At 58.3% G+C, this 17,159-nt stretch overlaps 3 protein-coding genes across 3 annotated transcripts; 2 read left to right on the forward strand and 1 right to left on the reverse strand.

Annotated features, from left to right (window-relative positions):
- Window positions 1-812: 812 nt before the first annotated feature.
- GGTG_06260 (palmitoyltransferase PFA3) lies at window positions 813-3,423 on the forward strand. Its single transcript, XM_009224076.1, has 2 exons — window positions 813-1,190; window positions 1,287-3,423. Exons 1-2 carry the CDS (start codon window positions 998-1,000, stop codon window positions 2,915-2,917), a joined length of 1,824 nt encoding a protein of 607 aa, XP_009222340.1. The 5' UTR covers window positions 813-997; the 3' UTR covers window positions 2,918-3,423.
- Window positions 3,424-4,443: 1,020 nt separating this feature from the next.
- On the reverse strand, window positions 4,444-10,915 carry GGTG_06261 (phosphoinositide-specific phospholipase C). The gene has a single exon (XM_009224077.1). It carries the CDS (start codon window positions 8,673-8,675, stop codon window positions 5,214-5,216), a length of 3,462 nt encoding a protein of 1,153 aa, XP_009222341.1. The 5' UTR covers window positions 8,676-10,915; the 3' UTR covers window positions 4,444-5,213.
- GGTG_06262 (hypothetical protein) lies at window positions 10,527-11,135 on the forward strand (the record flags this gene model as incomplete). Its single annotated transcript, XM_009224078.1, has 2 exons — window positions 10,527-10,590; window positions 10,930-11,135. The coding sequence occupies 2 exons, from the start codon at window positions 10,527-10,529 to the stop codon at window positions 11,133-11,135; spliced, it is 270 nt and encodes an 89-aa protein (XP_009222342.1).
- Between the last annotated feature and the right edge of the window lie 6,024 nt (window positions 11,136-17,159).

The following is a 17,159-nucleotide window of genomic DNA, read 5'->3' on the forward strand; positions in this document are numbered from 1 at the left end:
CGTTGTCCGCGTTCACGCTGTGGTAAACGCTGCAAGAAGTCATGCAGGAAGCCACGCGCTGCTCCATATAATGGCCAAAAAAAAAGACATTTGCTTTGTGAGACGGATTTCATTGGTATTCTAAAGTATGTAGGTAGCGGTAGGTACCGAGACTGTACCGGGTTGTCGTATACATGAAGGAGGGGTTGCAAAGTTGAGCAAAGGGTTGCATCGGGGTGGGACCGGTGAGCGGCTCATCGGGCTGCTTCTCGCTTGCAACTCTGCAGCAGGGTGTGTAGGTCTTACAGAGGGGGGGTGTCACCTGACTGTGTGGAGGGGGATGGAGGAGGGAAGACTGAAGACGCGGGGATTTTGTCCTTGGTTGCATGGTGCAGCACCAGATCTGAAGGGACTTATGCGGTGACATTCCGGGAGGGAGGGATGAAGGCCTTGTGCTCATGTATGCAAGATCCGAACTGGTAGTTTATTTCGACGACATAGCTGTCTGATGAACGCCTGGCACCGTCTCCATATCATCCACACTGCCTGAGGTTTATCGGCTGTTGGATTCTGTGCAGGCTGTTGTGTTTGGGCTGACCAGAATACCATGCATGGATGTTTGTTGGTGCCAAAGCTAAGCCCCTGGTTTTTCGCCTGGCTTCGCCCAACGGAGGACGTTGGCTTTTTATGGGGCAATAATGGAGTGGTGGCTCAGCATTAGGATGACAAACGTCAACGGCATGGCACTGCCACAGTAAGTGCTCCACATCAGCCTCGCCCGAGCCCTCCCGCAGCTGAGCGCCCCTTGGCCGTGCCTCGAGAAAGACAAGACAGAAAAAGGGGCCAGGCTCAGCCAGCCAGCCAGCCAGCCAGCCAGCCTGCAACGCTCGACAGCACCACGGACCAAGTTGAGCTGCTTGTTGAGGGACATGCCGCCGCTACACGGGCCTTTTCTGTCTGCTCTGGAGAGCTGACACTTGTGCACTTTTTTTTTTATTTGTTCTGTTTCTTTGACCTCATGGACGTGCGCTCCCGCTCACCCTCCCCAGCTCCTCCAGCAACCATGTCGCGCCGCCTCGCCAGGCGGATCGAGCGCTGCTGCTGTGCCTGTATCGGCCTGTCTCCGCTCGTGTTCGTCTATGGCATCACAACCTGGGCCGTCTGGGCTATCGTCAACATAGGCGGCACCAAGACCAAGTCAACCTGGCTTGGTACGTCGAGTGTCCTGTCACTCCCCCTGTCCGGCTCCGTCTTTGCATGCGTGCAGCATGACCCGCGCTAACACTGGCCGTGCTCTCCCCCTCCAGGCTCCTCGTCATCCCTCTTCGGCATCCTCCTCTACCTCATGCTCAACTGGTCCTACTCCGTCGCCGTCTTCACGCCCCCCGGCAGCACGACGGATGCCCATGGATACAGCGCGCTGCCCAGCCACGGCGCGCCCGCCGCCACGTCCTTCACGGTCAAGTCCAACGGCGAGCTGCGCTTCTGCAAAAAGTGCCAGGCCCGCAAACCCGACCGCGCCCACCACTGCTCGACCTGCCGCCGATGCGTCCTCAAGATGGACCACCACTGCCCCTGGCTGGCCACGTGCGTCGGCTTGCGCAACCACAAGGCCTTCCTACTCTTCCTTATCTACACTAGCCTATTTAGCCTCTACGGTTTTGCCGTCGCCGGCGACTGGGTCTACAACGAGATCCTCAACAACACCACCTATGTCGAGGACCTGATGCCCGTCAACTTCATCATGCTGTGCATCGTCGCCGGAATCATTGGCCTCGTTGTTGGCGCCTTCACCATCTGGCATTTGGTCCTCGTCGGCCGCGGCCAGACCACCATCGAGTGCCTCGAGAAGACGCGCTACCTCTCACCGCTGCGCCAGACGCTGCGCAACGCCTACAATGCCCAGCACGGAGGCCACGGCGTCCCCCTGCCCCGCTACGGCCAGCAGCTACTCGAGCTGCACGAGAACGTCCTGCCAGGCATCACGCGACCCGAGGAGGGGGAGGACCGTCGCCCGGCCCCCGCCACCGGCCCCAACGGCTCCATGTACAGCGACATACCGGGCCCCGAGGGCCAGATGGGCCGACGCATGACATACGACGAGCTTGAGCGCCACCGCGCCCGCAAGCGCTACGACGAGTATCTCGACGAGCAGGACAGCGCCAAGCTCCCCAACGCCTTCGACCTAGGTGTCCGCCGCAACTACCTACACCTGTTTGGCCACAACCCTTGGCTATGGCCTTTCCCCATATGCACCACGACCGGTGACGGCTGGTCCTGGGAGCCAAGCCCCAGGTGGCTACAAGCGCGCGACGACCTCGCAAGCGAGCGGGAGCGTCAGCGCGAGCGCGAACGCGCCGCCGGCTGGGGCCAGCCCGAAGACGACGACGAGCCTGCGCCGTGGAACCAGACCATCGCGCCGCCGCCGCCCGGAGGGGTTGGGTCTGCCGGAGGGGCGGGGAGGCATTACGTGCAGCAGCAGCAGCAGCAGCAGCAACAGCGATTTCAGCACCCGCAACCGGCGAGCCCAGGCCTTCGAGCGCCGTCCAAGGCGGACCGCATACTGGGCCGGGATCCGAACATGTATGATGACATCGCGCAGCCGCCGCCGTCAACGTCGGTGTCGATGCGTCGACTGCGGCCGTCTGGCGCGTATGACGATCTCATGGACGATGACGACCTGATGGACGACAGTGAAGACGACAAGGCCGTGCTTGAGGAGGACTTTGCTGCCCCCGCCGCTGCCGCTGCCGCTGCTGCTGCCACTTCTTCCTCTTCCCGAGGTCAATCGCAGGCCAAGAGATCACCAGGCCTGCGTTCAGACCCTGCATGGGGTCGAGGCGGAGCAAGCGGCCTGCTCCGGGGTGGCGGGCGGGGCTTGAAGAGTCCCGGTGCCTCGGGCAGGGCAAGGGGTGATTCAGACGCCGGTGTCGATTAAACGAGTCTCGCATCTTTTTCTCATCTTCTTCCATGCCGTGAGGGATACCTCCCACTTGGCCAATTTGAGTCGAGCAAACTTGCCAAGAGATGCGCCGTTGCCAGCAAGCGAGCCTTGAATATCTTCTAATCCCCGTTTGGATCTTGTTTTTCTTCTTTCTTTCTTTTGTTGCATGCTCCTCCCTTTCTCCATCGCGGCGGCGGCCCATCTTTTGTCGTCTTCCTGCTTCAGGAAACAACACGGCCGTGTTTTGCTGCCCCTTTCTGGGCAATTATATACATGTACATTTTTTCTATTTCTAGTCCACGCATCTGGCGCAACATGGAGGACATTTGTCAAGATTAATGACTTACTGAAGAGTTCATACTCGGACCCAATTTACGGGGGTGGAAAGCTGTACTTGGTTCTGTTCTATCTTGGCTGACCATCGATTGAAAGGTAGATAGAGTATGATAGAAACCAGAGTTTCACCCATCATCCGCAAGTCGCTGAAAATCTGTCCCGTGCACTCCAGCCGATCTAACGCGTGCGTTTCGGCGTTGACATTACCCAGACAGCATCACGGGGTTGCGCGAGTTCGGCTTCGCACCCGCCGGAGGGCCTCCGACCCCTAGTCGCTTTCGACTATAGCACTGTACACAAGAGGTGCCATGTGCTGGGTTTCGCCGAGGGGCAGTCGCGTTGTCCACAGAAAAGACATGCACTTCTTCAAGGGATAGGACATGGCGCTGGATGTTGCGGGTTCTGGGGTCCGGTGCCGGCCACGCCGAACGCGCGAAGCTGGGACGAGGGGGGCCCCGTTCCGGCACGAGGCAGACGCAAGACTGCTACTACGGACCCAAAATGCGGTCAATTCAAAGCTGGTGTTGTTGGCAAGCGCGTTCCCTCCCTCCCCCTCTCCCCCGGCTGCGAGAAGTGATCTCCTCGAACCAGCTAACCTAGTTCCGCTAAACGGCATGCTTTTTTTTTTTTTTTGTCCCATCTTTCAGCATGAGGGCGCTCGTCAGGCAACGGCTCGCGGCGCTAGCCAGGCGGGGGGGTGTAGGCGCGCCGGCGAGGGTGCCCACCGCCTATGGCCCAGAAGCTAGGGAGAGAGGAGATCGCTTTGGCGCTGGTGCCTGGCGCCGGCGGAAAGGCGAAGGGAAAGGCTGGACCGAAGGGGCGGATGGGGAGGGGGATCAAGTCTCGGCCATACACACACACACACACACACACACACGCACACAAAGCTAGGTACCTCCCTAGTCCTTGGTTTAGGCCGGGGAACGGCACGTTCTGCCCTGCCGCGCCGGCGTGGGGGGGACAAGCCCGACGCGTGGTGCTCTGTCGGCTTGTATTTTTACTTGGCCCATGTCGAGCCCTGACAGGACAAGAAACAGGCCTAACGGGCGATGTGCGCAATCTCGCGTGGTCTGGATCTAAAGTGGGCGAGGGCGGCGGTGTGAATGGCATGCATTCCACACGAGACCACCTCATTAGCTCTGGCTCCTGTGTTGGTCGACCAAATGGCTGTTACGTGTATTTTATGCGACGTAGGAGCACAGATGATTGGCACGCCATTGCAAAAGGAATGAGTGGATAGGCAAAAAATCTGAATTGTCCAATATGATGCTCCCGTAACATGTTTTGTCTGCTGCGGAGATTCTTGGCCCCCACCCTATCCGTCCTTCTAACTGACTGTGTTTAAACCAAGGAAGAAATGAAGAAAATCAACAGTAAAAACTCCCCGTGACATGCATGTATGCTTCCCATCCATTTCCCTCGCCTTCCTTTGCAGAAAGATGTGCGTGCGGGCCACCGACTCCGACGACGCAAGAAGTTTAAATAAAGAGTAATACAGGTAGGCTAACCGTCCTCTGGACTTGGTTGGCGCCAAAAAAAAAAGGCCTTGTCCCAGCGTGGATTTTGCAAGGGGCCGAGCGATCGATGGAGAATTGAAGGGTTGACAGTATAGTTGAAGAATGGAATGAACAAGAAAATAAAGAAACTCTGGGCGCCGTGGGTATGAATGTGCAACCTCGGTTGCTGTCCGCTTTTTACGCCGATCTTATGATAGTCATGATAAACGAGGGGGTATTCCAGAACTGCGAGAAACACGTAGACAAGAAAATGATGTAAATAGGGAATTAATATGACAACAGGAGAATAGGAAGAAGACATGGAGCGAAGGAATAGCAAATCTTGAAGAACACAGGTGTCGCTAGAACAAAAGAGAAAGATAAGAAGAAGAAGAATAAGAGCTCTGTTGATACACGCTTTTAGGGGAGCTTTCGTCTGTATGGCAAAGACGACGCGATCAGGCCTGGGCGCCACTGTCGACGCTGGACTTGGGGCTGTTGGCGGTGCCTCGATTGAAAACGGTGCGGCCGATGCTGCGGAGCTTGCTGACGTTCTCCTCCTCGGTGTAGTCGACAAAGATTTCGGTGGCCGGGTCGACCTTGATGCGGCAGAAGAGGGTGGAGAAGAGGTAGCGGTCGCCGTTGGCGTCGAGGAGCGGCAGGGTGCGATAGCCCTGCTTGAGGTTGCTGAGCTTGGCCGTGAAGCTGGCAAGGATGGTGTTGCGGTCGCTCTGGCTGCCGCCATCCGAGAGGCGCACGTTGAAGCGCACAAAGATGAGGTCGGGGTACTTTGTTTGGAACTCAAAGTCGAACTTGCTCTCGAAGCCCGGGTTGAAGCCGTTCTGGGCCACGGGCAGCGTCTTGCGCTTGGAGCGGCTGGGGCCGGCGTCGGAGAAATCCCGGTTGGCGTTGCGCTTGTCGTCGGCCAGGAAGACCTCGACCTCGACGTAAGGGTCGAGCGTCTGGCGCTCGCGGAAGTTGTGGGGGCGCATCAGCTGCTGGGCCGAGATGACGTCGATGGTGAAGCTGACGTTCTTGCGTGGGCGCTTGCCGCCCACCATGTGCTCGGGCAGGTAGGGGAAGTGCTGGATCTCGCGGAACTCCTTGGGCTTTAGCACGTAGCCCGACTGGTCCGTGCCGCCGTCGAACATGGCCTGGTTCAGCTGCATGCCCAGGTCCCATGTCTGCCAATTAAGCGCCGCCATCTGGACCCCGCGCCGCCACATCAGCAGCGGGTCGAAGTTGCTGGAGTACACCCGGCCCTTGTGCGGATACACGCGCATCATGTGCCTCATATTGTGTCGGTACAGAGCGCGCTTAGCATCCCCGGGCCTGCTGTTGCGTTGGAACGTCCCCTCGGGGAACGAGAAGATGTGGTTGAACATCTTGCAGTCGGTGTGGTCGAAGCCCTGGAACTTGATTCCGGCGCAGTACACGGCCAGGTCGCCGAGCTCCTTGGCGATCTTACTGGTGCCGCTGTGGTTGGCGCCGCCGCCACCGCTGCTGTCCCGCTCGCTTCCACTATCGCAATCGCTGGGACCGCTGCTGGGGGCATCGTACGTCCGGCCTTCGGTGATGGTGTTGACCCGGCTCGGCTTGCCCATCCGCCGTATCGTAGGATGCGTCGCGCCGAGGCTCGGGCTCTGCTGCAGAGGCTGCGGCGGCACCGGCGAGCCGTCGAAGACGGGCTTCGAGTAGGGCGAGTTGAGGCTGTTACCCCGCCTCCGCCCCGGCTTCTCCATCTTGCCAGCAGCCGCCTTGTCCTTCTCAGGGGACTCTTCGTGTCCAGGCTTCTTAGCCTTGATCAAGATCCTGTTCTTCAGCTGCGACGGCGATGGGAGCTTGTCCAAGGCGATGCCCTCGAGGGGCTCCGTGACGAGCTTGGTGCCAAAGATCTCCTTCATGATGGCCACCATCTTCCGCTGCTGGTCCTGGCAGCAGTGCACCTCGAGCGAGATCCAAAGTGGGAACTCGGTCTTGACGAAGGCGTACTTGTTGATGACGTTCATGACCTCTCGGAACGAGATGTTGGTGGTCATGGTCCAGCCATGGGAAACGACAGGCCAGCCGTCACCGCCGTCCCAGCAGTCTACCTCAACACACCGACAACCCCTCATGAGGGCCGAGATGTAGCCTTCGACGCTCGAGAGGCCAACCACTTGCCGACCGAGGAGATACGTGTTGTGCGAGCTTGAGATGTAGTATTCGTTGATGGGACGGTCAAGCGAGTAGTCGCTGGGGCACTTCGCGATGGGCACGTTGTATGTCGACGTGAGGAAGCCGGTGAGGCCGAGCTCGTTCATGCGCGGCAGGTCATCTGGCCCTTGGGCGTCCTTGGCCTTCCCACGCTTGGCGAAGCGCGCGAACACGGATTCCCAGTGGGCCCGCTCCGCATCGACATCCTCGCTCTGAATCTCAGACAGGAAGCTCAGGAACTCGGCTAGCGTCATACCGCTCTCGATGTCCGAGGTCCTCTCGCGGTAGATGGGACGGATGTCTTCCCGCTTCTTCATCAGGCGCACAAACTCCTGGAACTGGCTGAAATTCAGACGCCCGGTCTTGGCCGTGGACTCGGTGTCCAAGGGACTCGCTCCAAGGGCCTCGCCAAACTTCTCCCTCAGAGTCTCTGGGGCGACGTGGATGTGCAGGTTGCGACATACACGCTCGACGCCAGCGAAGTCGATGCTCTCCTCGACATCAGAGCTGCTCTTGAGCTGCTTGAGCACTTCCTTCTGCCAGTAGCTCCCGATGGCCTTGTCGTTGAAGGCCATGAGGGAAGACATCAAGTCCTGGCGGTGCATCGAGATTGCGTACAGGGTCGAGGCCCATAGACCCACCACCTGGGGGGTCTCAGCGATGAGGTGCATCATCTTGGTCTTTGACTTGTCGGGGACGGCATATAGGATAGAGAACAGGTTAGGCTCCATCTCCTTGGCGATGCCAAAGTCGAGGCGGTACTGGCGAATGTCCTCGTTGGTACGGATCTCCTTAATATCGTCGAGGTATATGGACTTTGATGTCCTGCTCTTGTACCACCGGAGCTTCGCGTCCTCGGCGTCAAGGAGAAGCGTCAGGTTCTTGCGACCTCCCCTCTTGGAGCACTTGGTGACCCTGGTTCCTTGAAGCAGCTCGAGCGGGATGACGGGGCCGGCGACCACGGACAAGGGGCCTGCCGAGGCATTGCCGCCAGCGATGGAGGCGGGTGCACTCGTGGGCGAGGCGTCCCTGCAGCTGATGTCGGGCGCGATGCTGAGAAACGAGATCTTGTCGTCAAGGTCGACGATGGGCTCGTCGTCAGAGTCGGTGAAGGGGTTGGTCAGGTCGCTGTTGCTGCGCTGCCGGGGGCGGGCAAGGCCAGGCCCTATGCTGGCACCCCTGTTGCTACCATGGGTTGACGACTGGCGGCGGGACCGGAACGTGTTTGTTGCCTTGTTTGATAGGCGGCGGAAAAGACCCTTGTTGCTCACGGCATCGTGCAGGGCCCCGGCGCCGGGACCCAGCAGCGGCTGGCCGAGCGAGCCATTGCTAGCCTTGCGTGCAAGTCCCGAGTGGGCGAGCACGGACTCGGGAAGCTGGAAGGCAGGGGGAGGGAACTGCTCAATTTCCCTGCCTCGCATCGGCTCAGGAGAAGCCTGGACGGAGCTGCTCTGCGTCAGGCCCGGGACCACGTCGGGCGACAGGACCGGTGAGCACTGGATGCTGGAGGCAACCGACATGGAGGATGTGCTTTTTGCGCTAAATGCAGACGGCGTGATGGCAATGAGCTGGGAGTTGAGGGAGATGTTGGTCTGGAGGTTGCCGGGGCGGGTTCGCCTGGTAAGGACGGCAGGCTGTGTGCGAGTCGCCGGGGACTGCGAGATGCCGAGAGCGTTGGTGGCCATGTCGGCGGTAATGGTGGGAGAAGGAGTCGAGACAGTCATGGTGGGCTCCTCTGTGTCGGCCGGCAGTGGATACAGTCCGGAGGCGGGTGGAAGTGAGTTCCGGCCGATGGGGAGGCTTCAGATTTATATGTGGAGATCCGATCTCTGCACACGCATTTTCCTGGGGCCGCGATCCGGGTTAGAGCTATCCCGCAGAAGGCGTCGAGTTGCGGCGGGGTGTGTTCCCAGAAGATATGGTCAAGCCCGAAAAAAAGAAAAGCAAGGAAAAGAAGCCCCCTCGAGGGGATCGCACCCGAGGGTGGGATGCTGGGGGTGCGTGGTTGAAAGCAGCCCCAACGGAGGGTACAGAAGGGTGTAATCTCCTGGGCTGGGGGGGTCGTGGCTGCACGGCGATGTGTGATGCCCTCTCTCTCTCGCTCTTCCTCTCTGCTAGTCAGCGGGCAACGCGGCGGTCCCAAGCCTTTCTGGTGAGCCAAGTGGATCCAGGTATCGGTTGTGTACAGGTACGGCACGAGACCCAGGTGCTGCAGGCATGTACAGGGGGGGGGCGTGCTATTTATTCTGGAGGATGGGGCGGGTAGAGGCCGTGGCCGTGAGGGCGAGGTGGGAGGTGGTAGGGGAGTATGGGATTAGCTGGCAAAGTCGACTTGATATGCAGGTGGCTCGATCGGGAACACTAGAGGCCAGCGTCGCCTGCGTGAGCACAGAGGGATCCCCACGAGGGGCAAGGCAACCGAAATGATGGCTGCGAGATGTCACTGGTTCCGCCTTGGAGTCGAGCTCCAGACAGCTGCAGTGGCCCGTCTGGCGCCGTGTCTCTTGCTTTCTGTCGCTCAACCTCGGCGATGGCGTGCGAAAGCAGACCTCGCGGTCCGCAACTCGTGTTCTGAGCAGAGAAGGCGATGGCAATTTCCCTCTCACACGGGCGTGTTGATTCGCCCAGGCGCCCTGGCTGTCGTCCGGGTGGTGCGCGAAACAAAGACGCTCGAGGCGACCGTGCTGAGTTTGTGTCCGCACAACAGGCAGACAGACAGGCCAAATGATATGATATGGCTGTGGTTGGTCAATCGCCCTGCCAGCTATGTTAGAGATTCCGTCCTGACCAACACCCACTTTTTTTTTTTCGTCTCCCTGCCTCTTTTCCCCCAGCTGCAGGAGCCGCCCTCACTTGTGGGCTGCTTGGAATGGGTGGCTGTTCGGAGGTGCGTACCGAGGACAAGAGCTCCCCTGGACCGGCTATGGTGCAGAAAAGACCAGGGTGTATGTAACCCCAGACACGAAGGCGGCTTGCAGCGAGCGCGTGGGGGATATGGCTCGGAAGCCCGAGTCACACCCACTGCTTGCCGTCTGCGCGGGTTGCTGGTGCTCCTGCTGGGCTGCCGTGCGGTGCGCTGACACGGGTCGGCAACGGCCTATATAACTCTGCTCAGAAACTAACAGATCAAGGGTGACGTCTTGGTTGCGGCCAGCGGCGAGCATACAAGACCAGGCGAGAAGGTGCAGCTGCAGCTGCAGCTGCTGTTGCAACGGCACAGGCGATGGGGATTGGCTGGTAATATAGACAGGTCGGTTGGAGAGAATGATCCCCCGTCCAAAAAAAAAAAAAAAAAACCTATGTGTGAATAAAATAAAAAGGCAGCACCAGTACGGCTCTGCTAGCTGAGTCAAGTCACGGACGGGGCTGGCTGCTGGTAAGCAAAACGGCCAGCAATATCAGTCGTGGGCGCAACGGACCACTCGCTTGCTGCTAGACCGACAATCTGCCTCGAGGCCGGATGAGGACGGAGTGGTCGTGGCCGTGGTAATGGTGGTGCTGGTGCTGGGCGGTGGTGCTGGGTGGTGCTGGTTTTGAGGTGTGCGCACGCGAGAGTGTCTGAGCGTTTCTATCCAATGCAACGCAGCGCAGTGAGAGGCGAGGACGGCGGTGGCAGTGTGGTGGCAGCGGCGGCCGCATGTGTGGGCTGCGTTTTCTTCTTATGAGCGATGTCCTGAGCTGCTGCTCCTGAGGCGGGAAAGTATTGGTGACGGAGCGGGCGCCATGGCCAAAGAAAGGAATCGAGCAGGAACAGGCGTGGGAAAGGCGTGGCAGATGGGTACCTTGGGGTTCGTACCTCTTCTTCCCTTTGCCCGCTGGGGGGGGTTTTGGTTTTTTTATTTTAATTGTTTGTTTTTTTTTGCCTTCCCCCTTTTTTTCTGGCCTCCTCGCTCGTCCTTCGGATTTCAGGGCACAGCCGCTGGGCTTTGTATCCAGTGCCGCCGAAAGGAGGTGGCCTTTGCGCCTGACTGCTGTGAGGGACGAGGGACGGGGGCGGCAAGATCGAAGAATGGTGGGCGTACCAAGTACAGGGGTGGGGAGCTCAGGTGGGAGCGAACATGGGGTTGGGCATGGGAGATCAGGGATGTGGAGCGAGAGGTACGTACTCGCAGGTAGTGACGAAGCACCAAGCTTTGCTCCCTGTCCACTCCCCATTAGCATTTTCCTCTTTTGGCTTCGTCTAGGCTGTTCTTGTTTCTTTTTGCTTTTTGCACTACTTGTCTCGATGGCTGCGCTACCGTAGTCTCACCCGCACGGCTAGATCACCACCGTTTGAAAGGTCAAATCAAAAACAAAATGAATGTCCCAATGTCTCCGCGGAGGAAAGCAAAAAGCAAGCACCGTGAAAGTTGAAGTTCTGTCTATTCGTCACCCTAAGGCTTGAGTGATACGCATCGTTGGCCACACCATCATTGATGCGGGCGTGAGGGAACATGGAGAGTACCAACTGCCCTTTTTTTTTTTTTTCTGATCTTGTCGAGGATTCCTGGGACCACTACCGAGAATCTCCCAAGGGCATCCCAGCAGCCCAATGAAGGCGAGGGAAGAGGAGTCCTTTTTTTCTGCTCCTCTTTTTTTCTTCTCTCTCCCTCTTTTTTTCCCCGTCACCCACGCCCCCCAAAAAGGGGGTCTGTTATTTTCAGGTACCGTTCAGGACACCCAGCTGACGCCCTGGGTTTCTTTGCGGCTGGGCCACTCAGCGCCACCTGAGCTGCCGACCGACTCTGCTGAATGGCTGATGGTCGTTCTTTTTGTGGAGTTTGTGCACACCAAGTCCTTCCACTTTGACAGGGCAGGGCGGCGGATCGACTCCAGCGCGGCGACCCGACCAACGCGGCCAGGGGCGAGAGAAATGGCAGCCTCAGAGCGCCGCGACCGGACGACGACTTGCACGCATGTACTGTACCTCTAACAGGATGCATCTCCCTGCCGGGCCTCAGCTCCAGAGTGCCGTGCCAGGCGATCATCGGCCAAGTTCCCGCGGCGGGCAAGGACGGGACGGTGGGACGCTGCGCACAACACCAGCACACAGTATGTAAGCACATCCTGATGCGTAATTCCGCAGCAGCAGCTGTTTCGCAAACCGACAATCGTGATGATCTCTCCATCCGTCCCCCCCACCGCCCTATGACGACGCCCCGTCTGCATTGGCCTAGTATGGTAACTTCGACGCCATTCTTTCTGCTTTCCAACGACCACTAGACAGTTCCCTCTTGGGCTCCCGGAGGTGGGGCTGTGGGGCACACGACAACCTTTCATCCCTAGCCACCCATGCCTTGTCTTGCCTTGCTCAACTCGACCATTTTTTGCTTTGCCTTTTTTTTTTTCCTTTGTCCTCTGTGGCCACGATCCATCCATTGGCTCACCGCAAAGGCACATGGACGTTTCCGAGGTGCCGCTCAGCCGGAGCGTTTGCACCCCCGCTCCCTCACACCCCCTCATCCCCTCCGCTTCTCGCTCTCTTTCTTTGCCCTGCCTCCCTCCCCTGGTGGCTTAACCGCTTGCTGTTGCAAAGGTTTTCCCGCCGCAGCGGCGGTGAAGGAGATAGCCGCAGCTCGGGCACCAACCAACATGAAATCATATCGAGCACCCCCCTCTTGATCAATGCCGACCTACGTAGCCATCTCCTGTTTCCCTGTCTGCCCCTAGTCGCCCCCTGCCCTCTTGCTACTATTCGTCTGCTAGTGAGTCACGCAGCATTTCTCGGCCGAAACCCGCACACGGGAAGACGAGCGCGCAGTGTCGGCAGGGGGCGCATGGTCGTCAGCCCGTGGCCGTGGCTGTGGTGGTTTGGACGACGACGCACACCGTGGGATTGATGTTATGTGAGCCTCCCTTATGAAGCAAAATCGCCGTGGATAAGGAACAAGCACTCCCGCGGGTCCTTGTCATGACGGTCCGGCTACCACGGTGTGGATGTGGGGCACCCTTTTCTTGCACAACCACACCACCATCCCGTCATCGATGTTGTTTTGGACACAAGCGCGCGCGCACACATACACGCAACACACGCAACACACATGCCACGCCCACAACACAGACCGTCGGCTCACAGCCCTCTTCCAGGCATATCCCCAGCAGCACGGCATTGCCGGCGCCATCCACGGCACTTGGGCTGCGGTCGAGCGTGCGAAGAAGAAGACTAGAAGGCGATAACAGCCTCTCGGCGTGCGCTGTGACAATGCTAGTGATACCATAGAGCCCGCCGCTAGCACACATGACAGCATCCAAGTGGATGTAGTATTTACCCCTTAATAGCTTACATGAGCCGCCCTGCCGAGGTCTTTTGGTCCAAAAGGGGCAAAAAAAGGCAACAAAGGTAGCACAAGGCCAGGTCTCATTAGGCTTTCCCACTCTTGTGCCGTTATGAGGGATCGTGGGGTCGCGATCGTGCCAACCTTTTTTGGGCATCGTCTCTTGTCCCTGCTGTATGTAATGATGATGGCAACATTCTTCTCGGGGGTCGGTAATTCATTCCCTAGCGACCGGACGGGACAGGCTTTGAACGCTATTTCGTCAAGTGGGAAATAGCAATAATAACCAGGCCAGCCGTTCCACCAGGAGCCGGGGCCGTTGAAACACGCCATTTTGCCATGCCACCGGATCTTGGACTGATGTCATTGCACCGCGCCAGCGAGCCCCGACTGGTCCGTCCCAAGCCCAGTGCGCGGCTAGGCGGGTCAAGCACTGTCTAGGCTGTGCGTGTGTTGGCTAGGTACTCTGTGTGTGTGCTGGGCCTGCTTCCTGTTGGCGCGCGCGCGCACGCACTGCCTTGCTTCCTTGGATCAAAAGCACGCAAGCACCAGCGCAGCAGCAACGAAAAAAAAAAAAAAAAAAAGCGCAGGATCCGGCCGTGCCGGCAATTTGCTCGCGGGAGCGAGCACGTTTTCCCCTCCCTTCTCCCTTCTTTGCTGATGGAGCATTTCCGGGAGAGGAACGCTCAGTCGAGGTGAAGCTGATCCCCAGATCTAGCTGCTTTGGGCGTGTTTTACATGTGTCTGTCTCAATCTCGGATATTTGAGCCGCGCCCACCAATGTTTCCCTTTTTTTTTCTCTTGTCTCTTCCATTCCATGCTTCTTGTCTCTCTTTCTCTGCTCCATATTGTGGGGGGGGGATCAGCTCGATGACCAAAGTGGTGGGCGACTCACGAAGTGGAGGGGTGGGCAGTTGCGCTGTCGCAGAGAAAAAGGAAAAGCAGGGGAGAGAGACTTCTCTTGTCTCTCTGCCCCGAGACGTTGGTACAGGGAAAGTAGGATATTAAACGTTACGCTGTGGGTCTGGTTAGCAGAGTAGCGATACATCGATTTGGCGGGCTTTTCTATGGGGAAAAATGTAGCTGGGACGTGGTCTAATTAGGAAGGATCTGCGGGTCGTAACATTTAATATCCTACTTTCCTATAACCCACTGATCGGAGGGGTAGCAAGGCAGGTCTTGGTTCCTCTGCCTTCCGCTTTTGGTAGAGGCTGCCCATCTTCATGCAACCGAAGTACCGGTACTTTGGCTCCTCAAACACAGCGGAAAGTCGAAGAAAAATGTGGGGACGAACAAAAGTAACCAGCCGGGAACTGGGGACAAAAGAGAGGGAAGGAAAATGCAGCCTTGTTGAATCCCTGTCAGGTTACCTGAACCTCCCCAGCTTCCTAATTTTTCCCAGGCACCCCCCCCCCCCCCCCCTCTTTTTTTTTCTCTCGTCGTTCACAGTCTCTTTGCCCATGTTCCAGGATGGAGATGAGGCCCGGACTGGAATGGCCTTCCCTGGAGTAGCTCGCTTGTTGGAGCCCTTGGAATGATGGGGGAGGCCAACGCTTCCAGCGTGGAATTTGATCAAGAGACCGCTTGCTGCATATGTGCAGGCCATACGCGCGCTACAAGCTGCAAGGCCGCCTGGCTGGCTGCAAGGAAGCGGAAAAAGTAAAGAGCGAAAAAAAAAAAAGTAGTGCAGAACTGTTCCGCTCTGCCACTGCTCTGTAGGTTGCTTGCGCTTTCAGCTCCCGCCACGGCGGTATGCCCAGAAATCATTGCCTTGCCTGACTGTACCCTGCGAATCTCCCCCAGTACCTGGGCAAGGCCCTGCCCTGCTTTTCGGAGGTGGTTTGGATGACCTTGTCTGGCGAGTAAAGGAGCGATGGAGGGAGGGGAACATACGTCAGTTCCACCAGAATTTCTCCAGAAAGGCTTGGCCCCATGGGGCGGGGGCGAAGGGAATTGAGGCGTGGGTTGGCTGTGCTAGCCGTGCTGCCGTGCTGCCGTGCTGCCCATCCCCTGCACACCAAGGACAAGAAGAGGAAGAAGAAAAAAAATGAGGTCAAGTTTCGGTGGCGGCGGGCCTGCCTGACTCCAGCCGAACGACAACGATCTAATTTTGTCACTGGACGTTCCGAGGCCCCCCTCTTGAGACCCCATACCGTGTTTGCTCACTCGTTTCCATCTGTCTTCTTGTTGCCTGCTCGTCTATCTGCTCGGGGCGGCGCTCTGTTCACCGACATTTTGACAGGCGCTTGCTCGTCTTGGGAGACCAGGTCTGGCGTCTGCTTGCTGGAATGAATGGTCGACGTCGTCTGAGCTGGTTGCTGCGGCCTTGCGGAGCGAGGAGGTGGGAAAAAAAAGGGGGGGCATTTCTTGGTTGGGTTGCTTTTTTTTTTTTCAGATGGGCTCTGTTCTGTTCTGCCCTTTCCCTCTCACCTCAGTCTCGATCAGGCAAGGCGGCGGGCGCCAGACGGAGATGGGCGTGGAGAATGCAAAAGTCTGCGTTGCGACCTACCTATTACGAAGCGGCACCTGTATCACGGCGTCAAATAAGGCCGCAGCTTCGGGTCCGGGAGTGTGTGAGAATGGATGGGTACAGACACACCCAAGATATCAATTAGCCCCCCCGTCATGCGACGCCGCGGGTGTGGGGCCCGGTCTTTATTTTCCTAGGCCACGATGGGCAGCTGTGGTGTTTTTTTTGTTCCTCGGAGGAAGTGGTGGTGGTGCTGGCCGCTGCCTTTCGGCCCCACTTTTCCTCTCGCACTCTCGCTTTCCACTGATGATTGTCAAGCCACTTGTGATTTTGAACGGGCTTGTGTCTCCTGCCGGGGTGGCAGTGCCCCCCCGTCCGAGGGAGCCCGTCCGGGAGAGGTCAGAAGTACAGGACCTCGTACCAACGGCGGTGAAGCCTTTCCTCTGCCTACCAACCGAGCTCGGCCCATGGCCAACAGAGTTGGGTCTCCATGAGCGGAGCTAGCCGCCTAGAGTAGTGGCCATAAAGTGCCAATGGGTGCCAATGGGTCGAAACCAAGAGCTAGCGGACGGGCGGGCGGCGGGCGGCGGCGCTGGGCAAGAGAGCCAAGGCCGCCGCAACCTGCGTCAGCCAGCCTCGGGGTCGTTGCTTTCAGGCCGGCAGGACCTCCGGCGCAGCTGCGCAGCTGCTTTCTCTCTTCCTCTCTCCCACTCTGGCTTGATACTTTTCAACTCTGACGTCTCCTCCTCCAATCGTCACGGCCGCCAGTATGGCACCAGGCCCATGCAGTTCCCATCCTAGAGCCATGCATGCGGCTTTGGAGAGCAATTGAGCAATCGCAGACTCGCAAACCTCGCTAGACACTAGACGCCCCCATCCCTCCCCTCCTCGAACAGGCCCGAAAAAAAGGAGCTGGTCAGGCGCGCATCTACAGTCGTCCCCGTTGGTCTTTGTGTCGGCCACTTTTTTTTCTTGTCCCTCAATCTCACTCCTCCCTCTTTTCCCGACGTCGCAGTCTCCATCCTACCCCATGCCCGAGCTCGCTGACACGCGCCCGCACAAAGCCCAGCCATACTGGTGGGTGTCACGAGAGCAGGCCCTCTTGTTTTTTTCTTTCCTTTTACTCCTTCCATGCCAGGGGCCGAATGCAGTCTGTCTGCAACGTGCCCTCCTTAACAACCCACATTTCTTTGTCTTTGGGCGCTCTCGCGGCGCCTGAATGGAGGATGGGCGCGAGGGCACAGACGGGACAGACCAATGAGAAGGACAGCTTCACTCGCAATGTTCCCATCCAAAAAAATCCTAAGCTCTCGTGGTTGATCACGCCGGCGGGGTCTCCTCGGCTGGGCTCCTTTAAGCAATCCCGAGAGCAGAGAGAGAGAGAGAGAGAGAGAGGGAGGGGGACGCCTCGCCCTCACTCACCTCCCTTCCTACTTCCCTAGTTAGGGAACGGACCCAACACACACGCCCGCCCTATTCACGCC

The sequence above is a fragment of the Gaeumannomyces tritici genome (genome assembly GCF_000145635.1).
Source record: "Gaeumannomyces tritici R3-111a-1 unplaced genomic scaffold supercont2.3, whole genome shotgun sequence".
Classification (NCBI taxonomy): domain Eukaryota; kingdom Fungi; phylum Ascomycota; class Sordariomycetes; order Magnaporthales; family Magnaporthaceae; genus Gaeumannomyces; species Gaeumannomyces tritici.

Excerpts from the sequence above, each read along its gene's own strand:
- GGTG_06261 (XM_009224077.1), bottom strand. The coding sequence starts at position 8,675 with ATGACTGTCTCGACTCCTTCTCCCACCATTACCGCCGACATGGCCACC.
- GGTG_06260 (XM_009224076.1), top strand. The coding sequence starts at position 998 with ATGGACGTGCGCTCCCGCTCACCCTCCCCAGCTCCTCCAGCAACCATG. Across the intron at positions 1,191-1,286 it reads GACCAAGTCAACCTGGCTTG|GCTCCTCGTCATCCCTCTTC; the intron begins GTACGTCGAGTG and ends CTCCCCCTCCAG.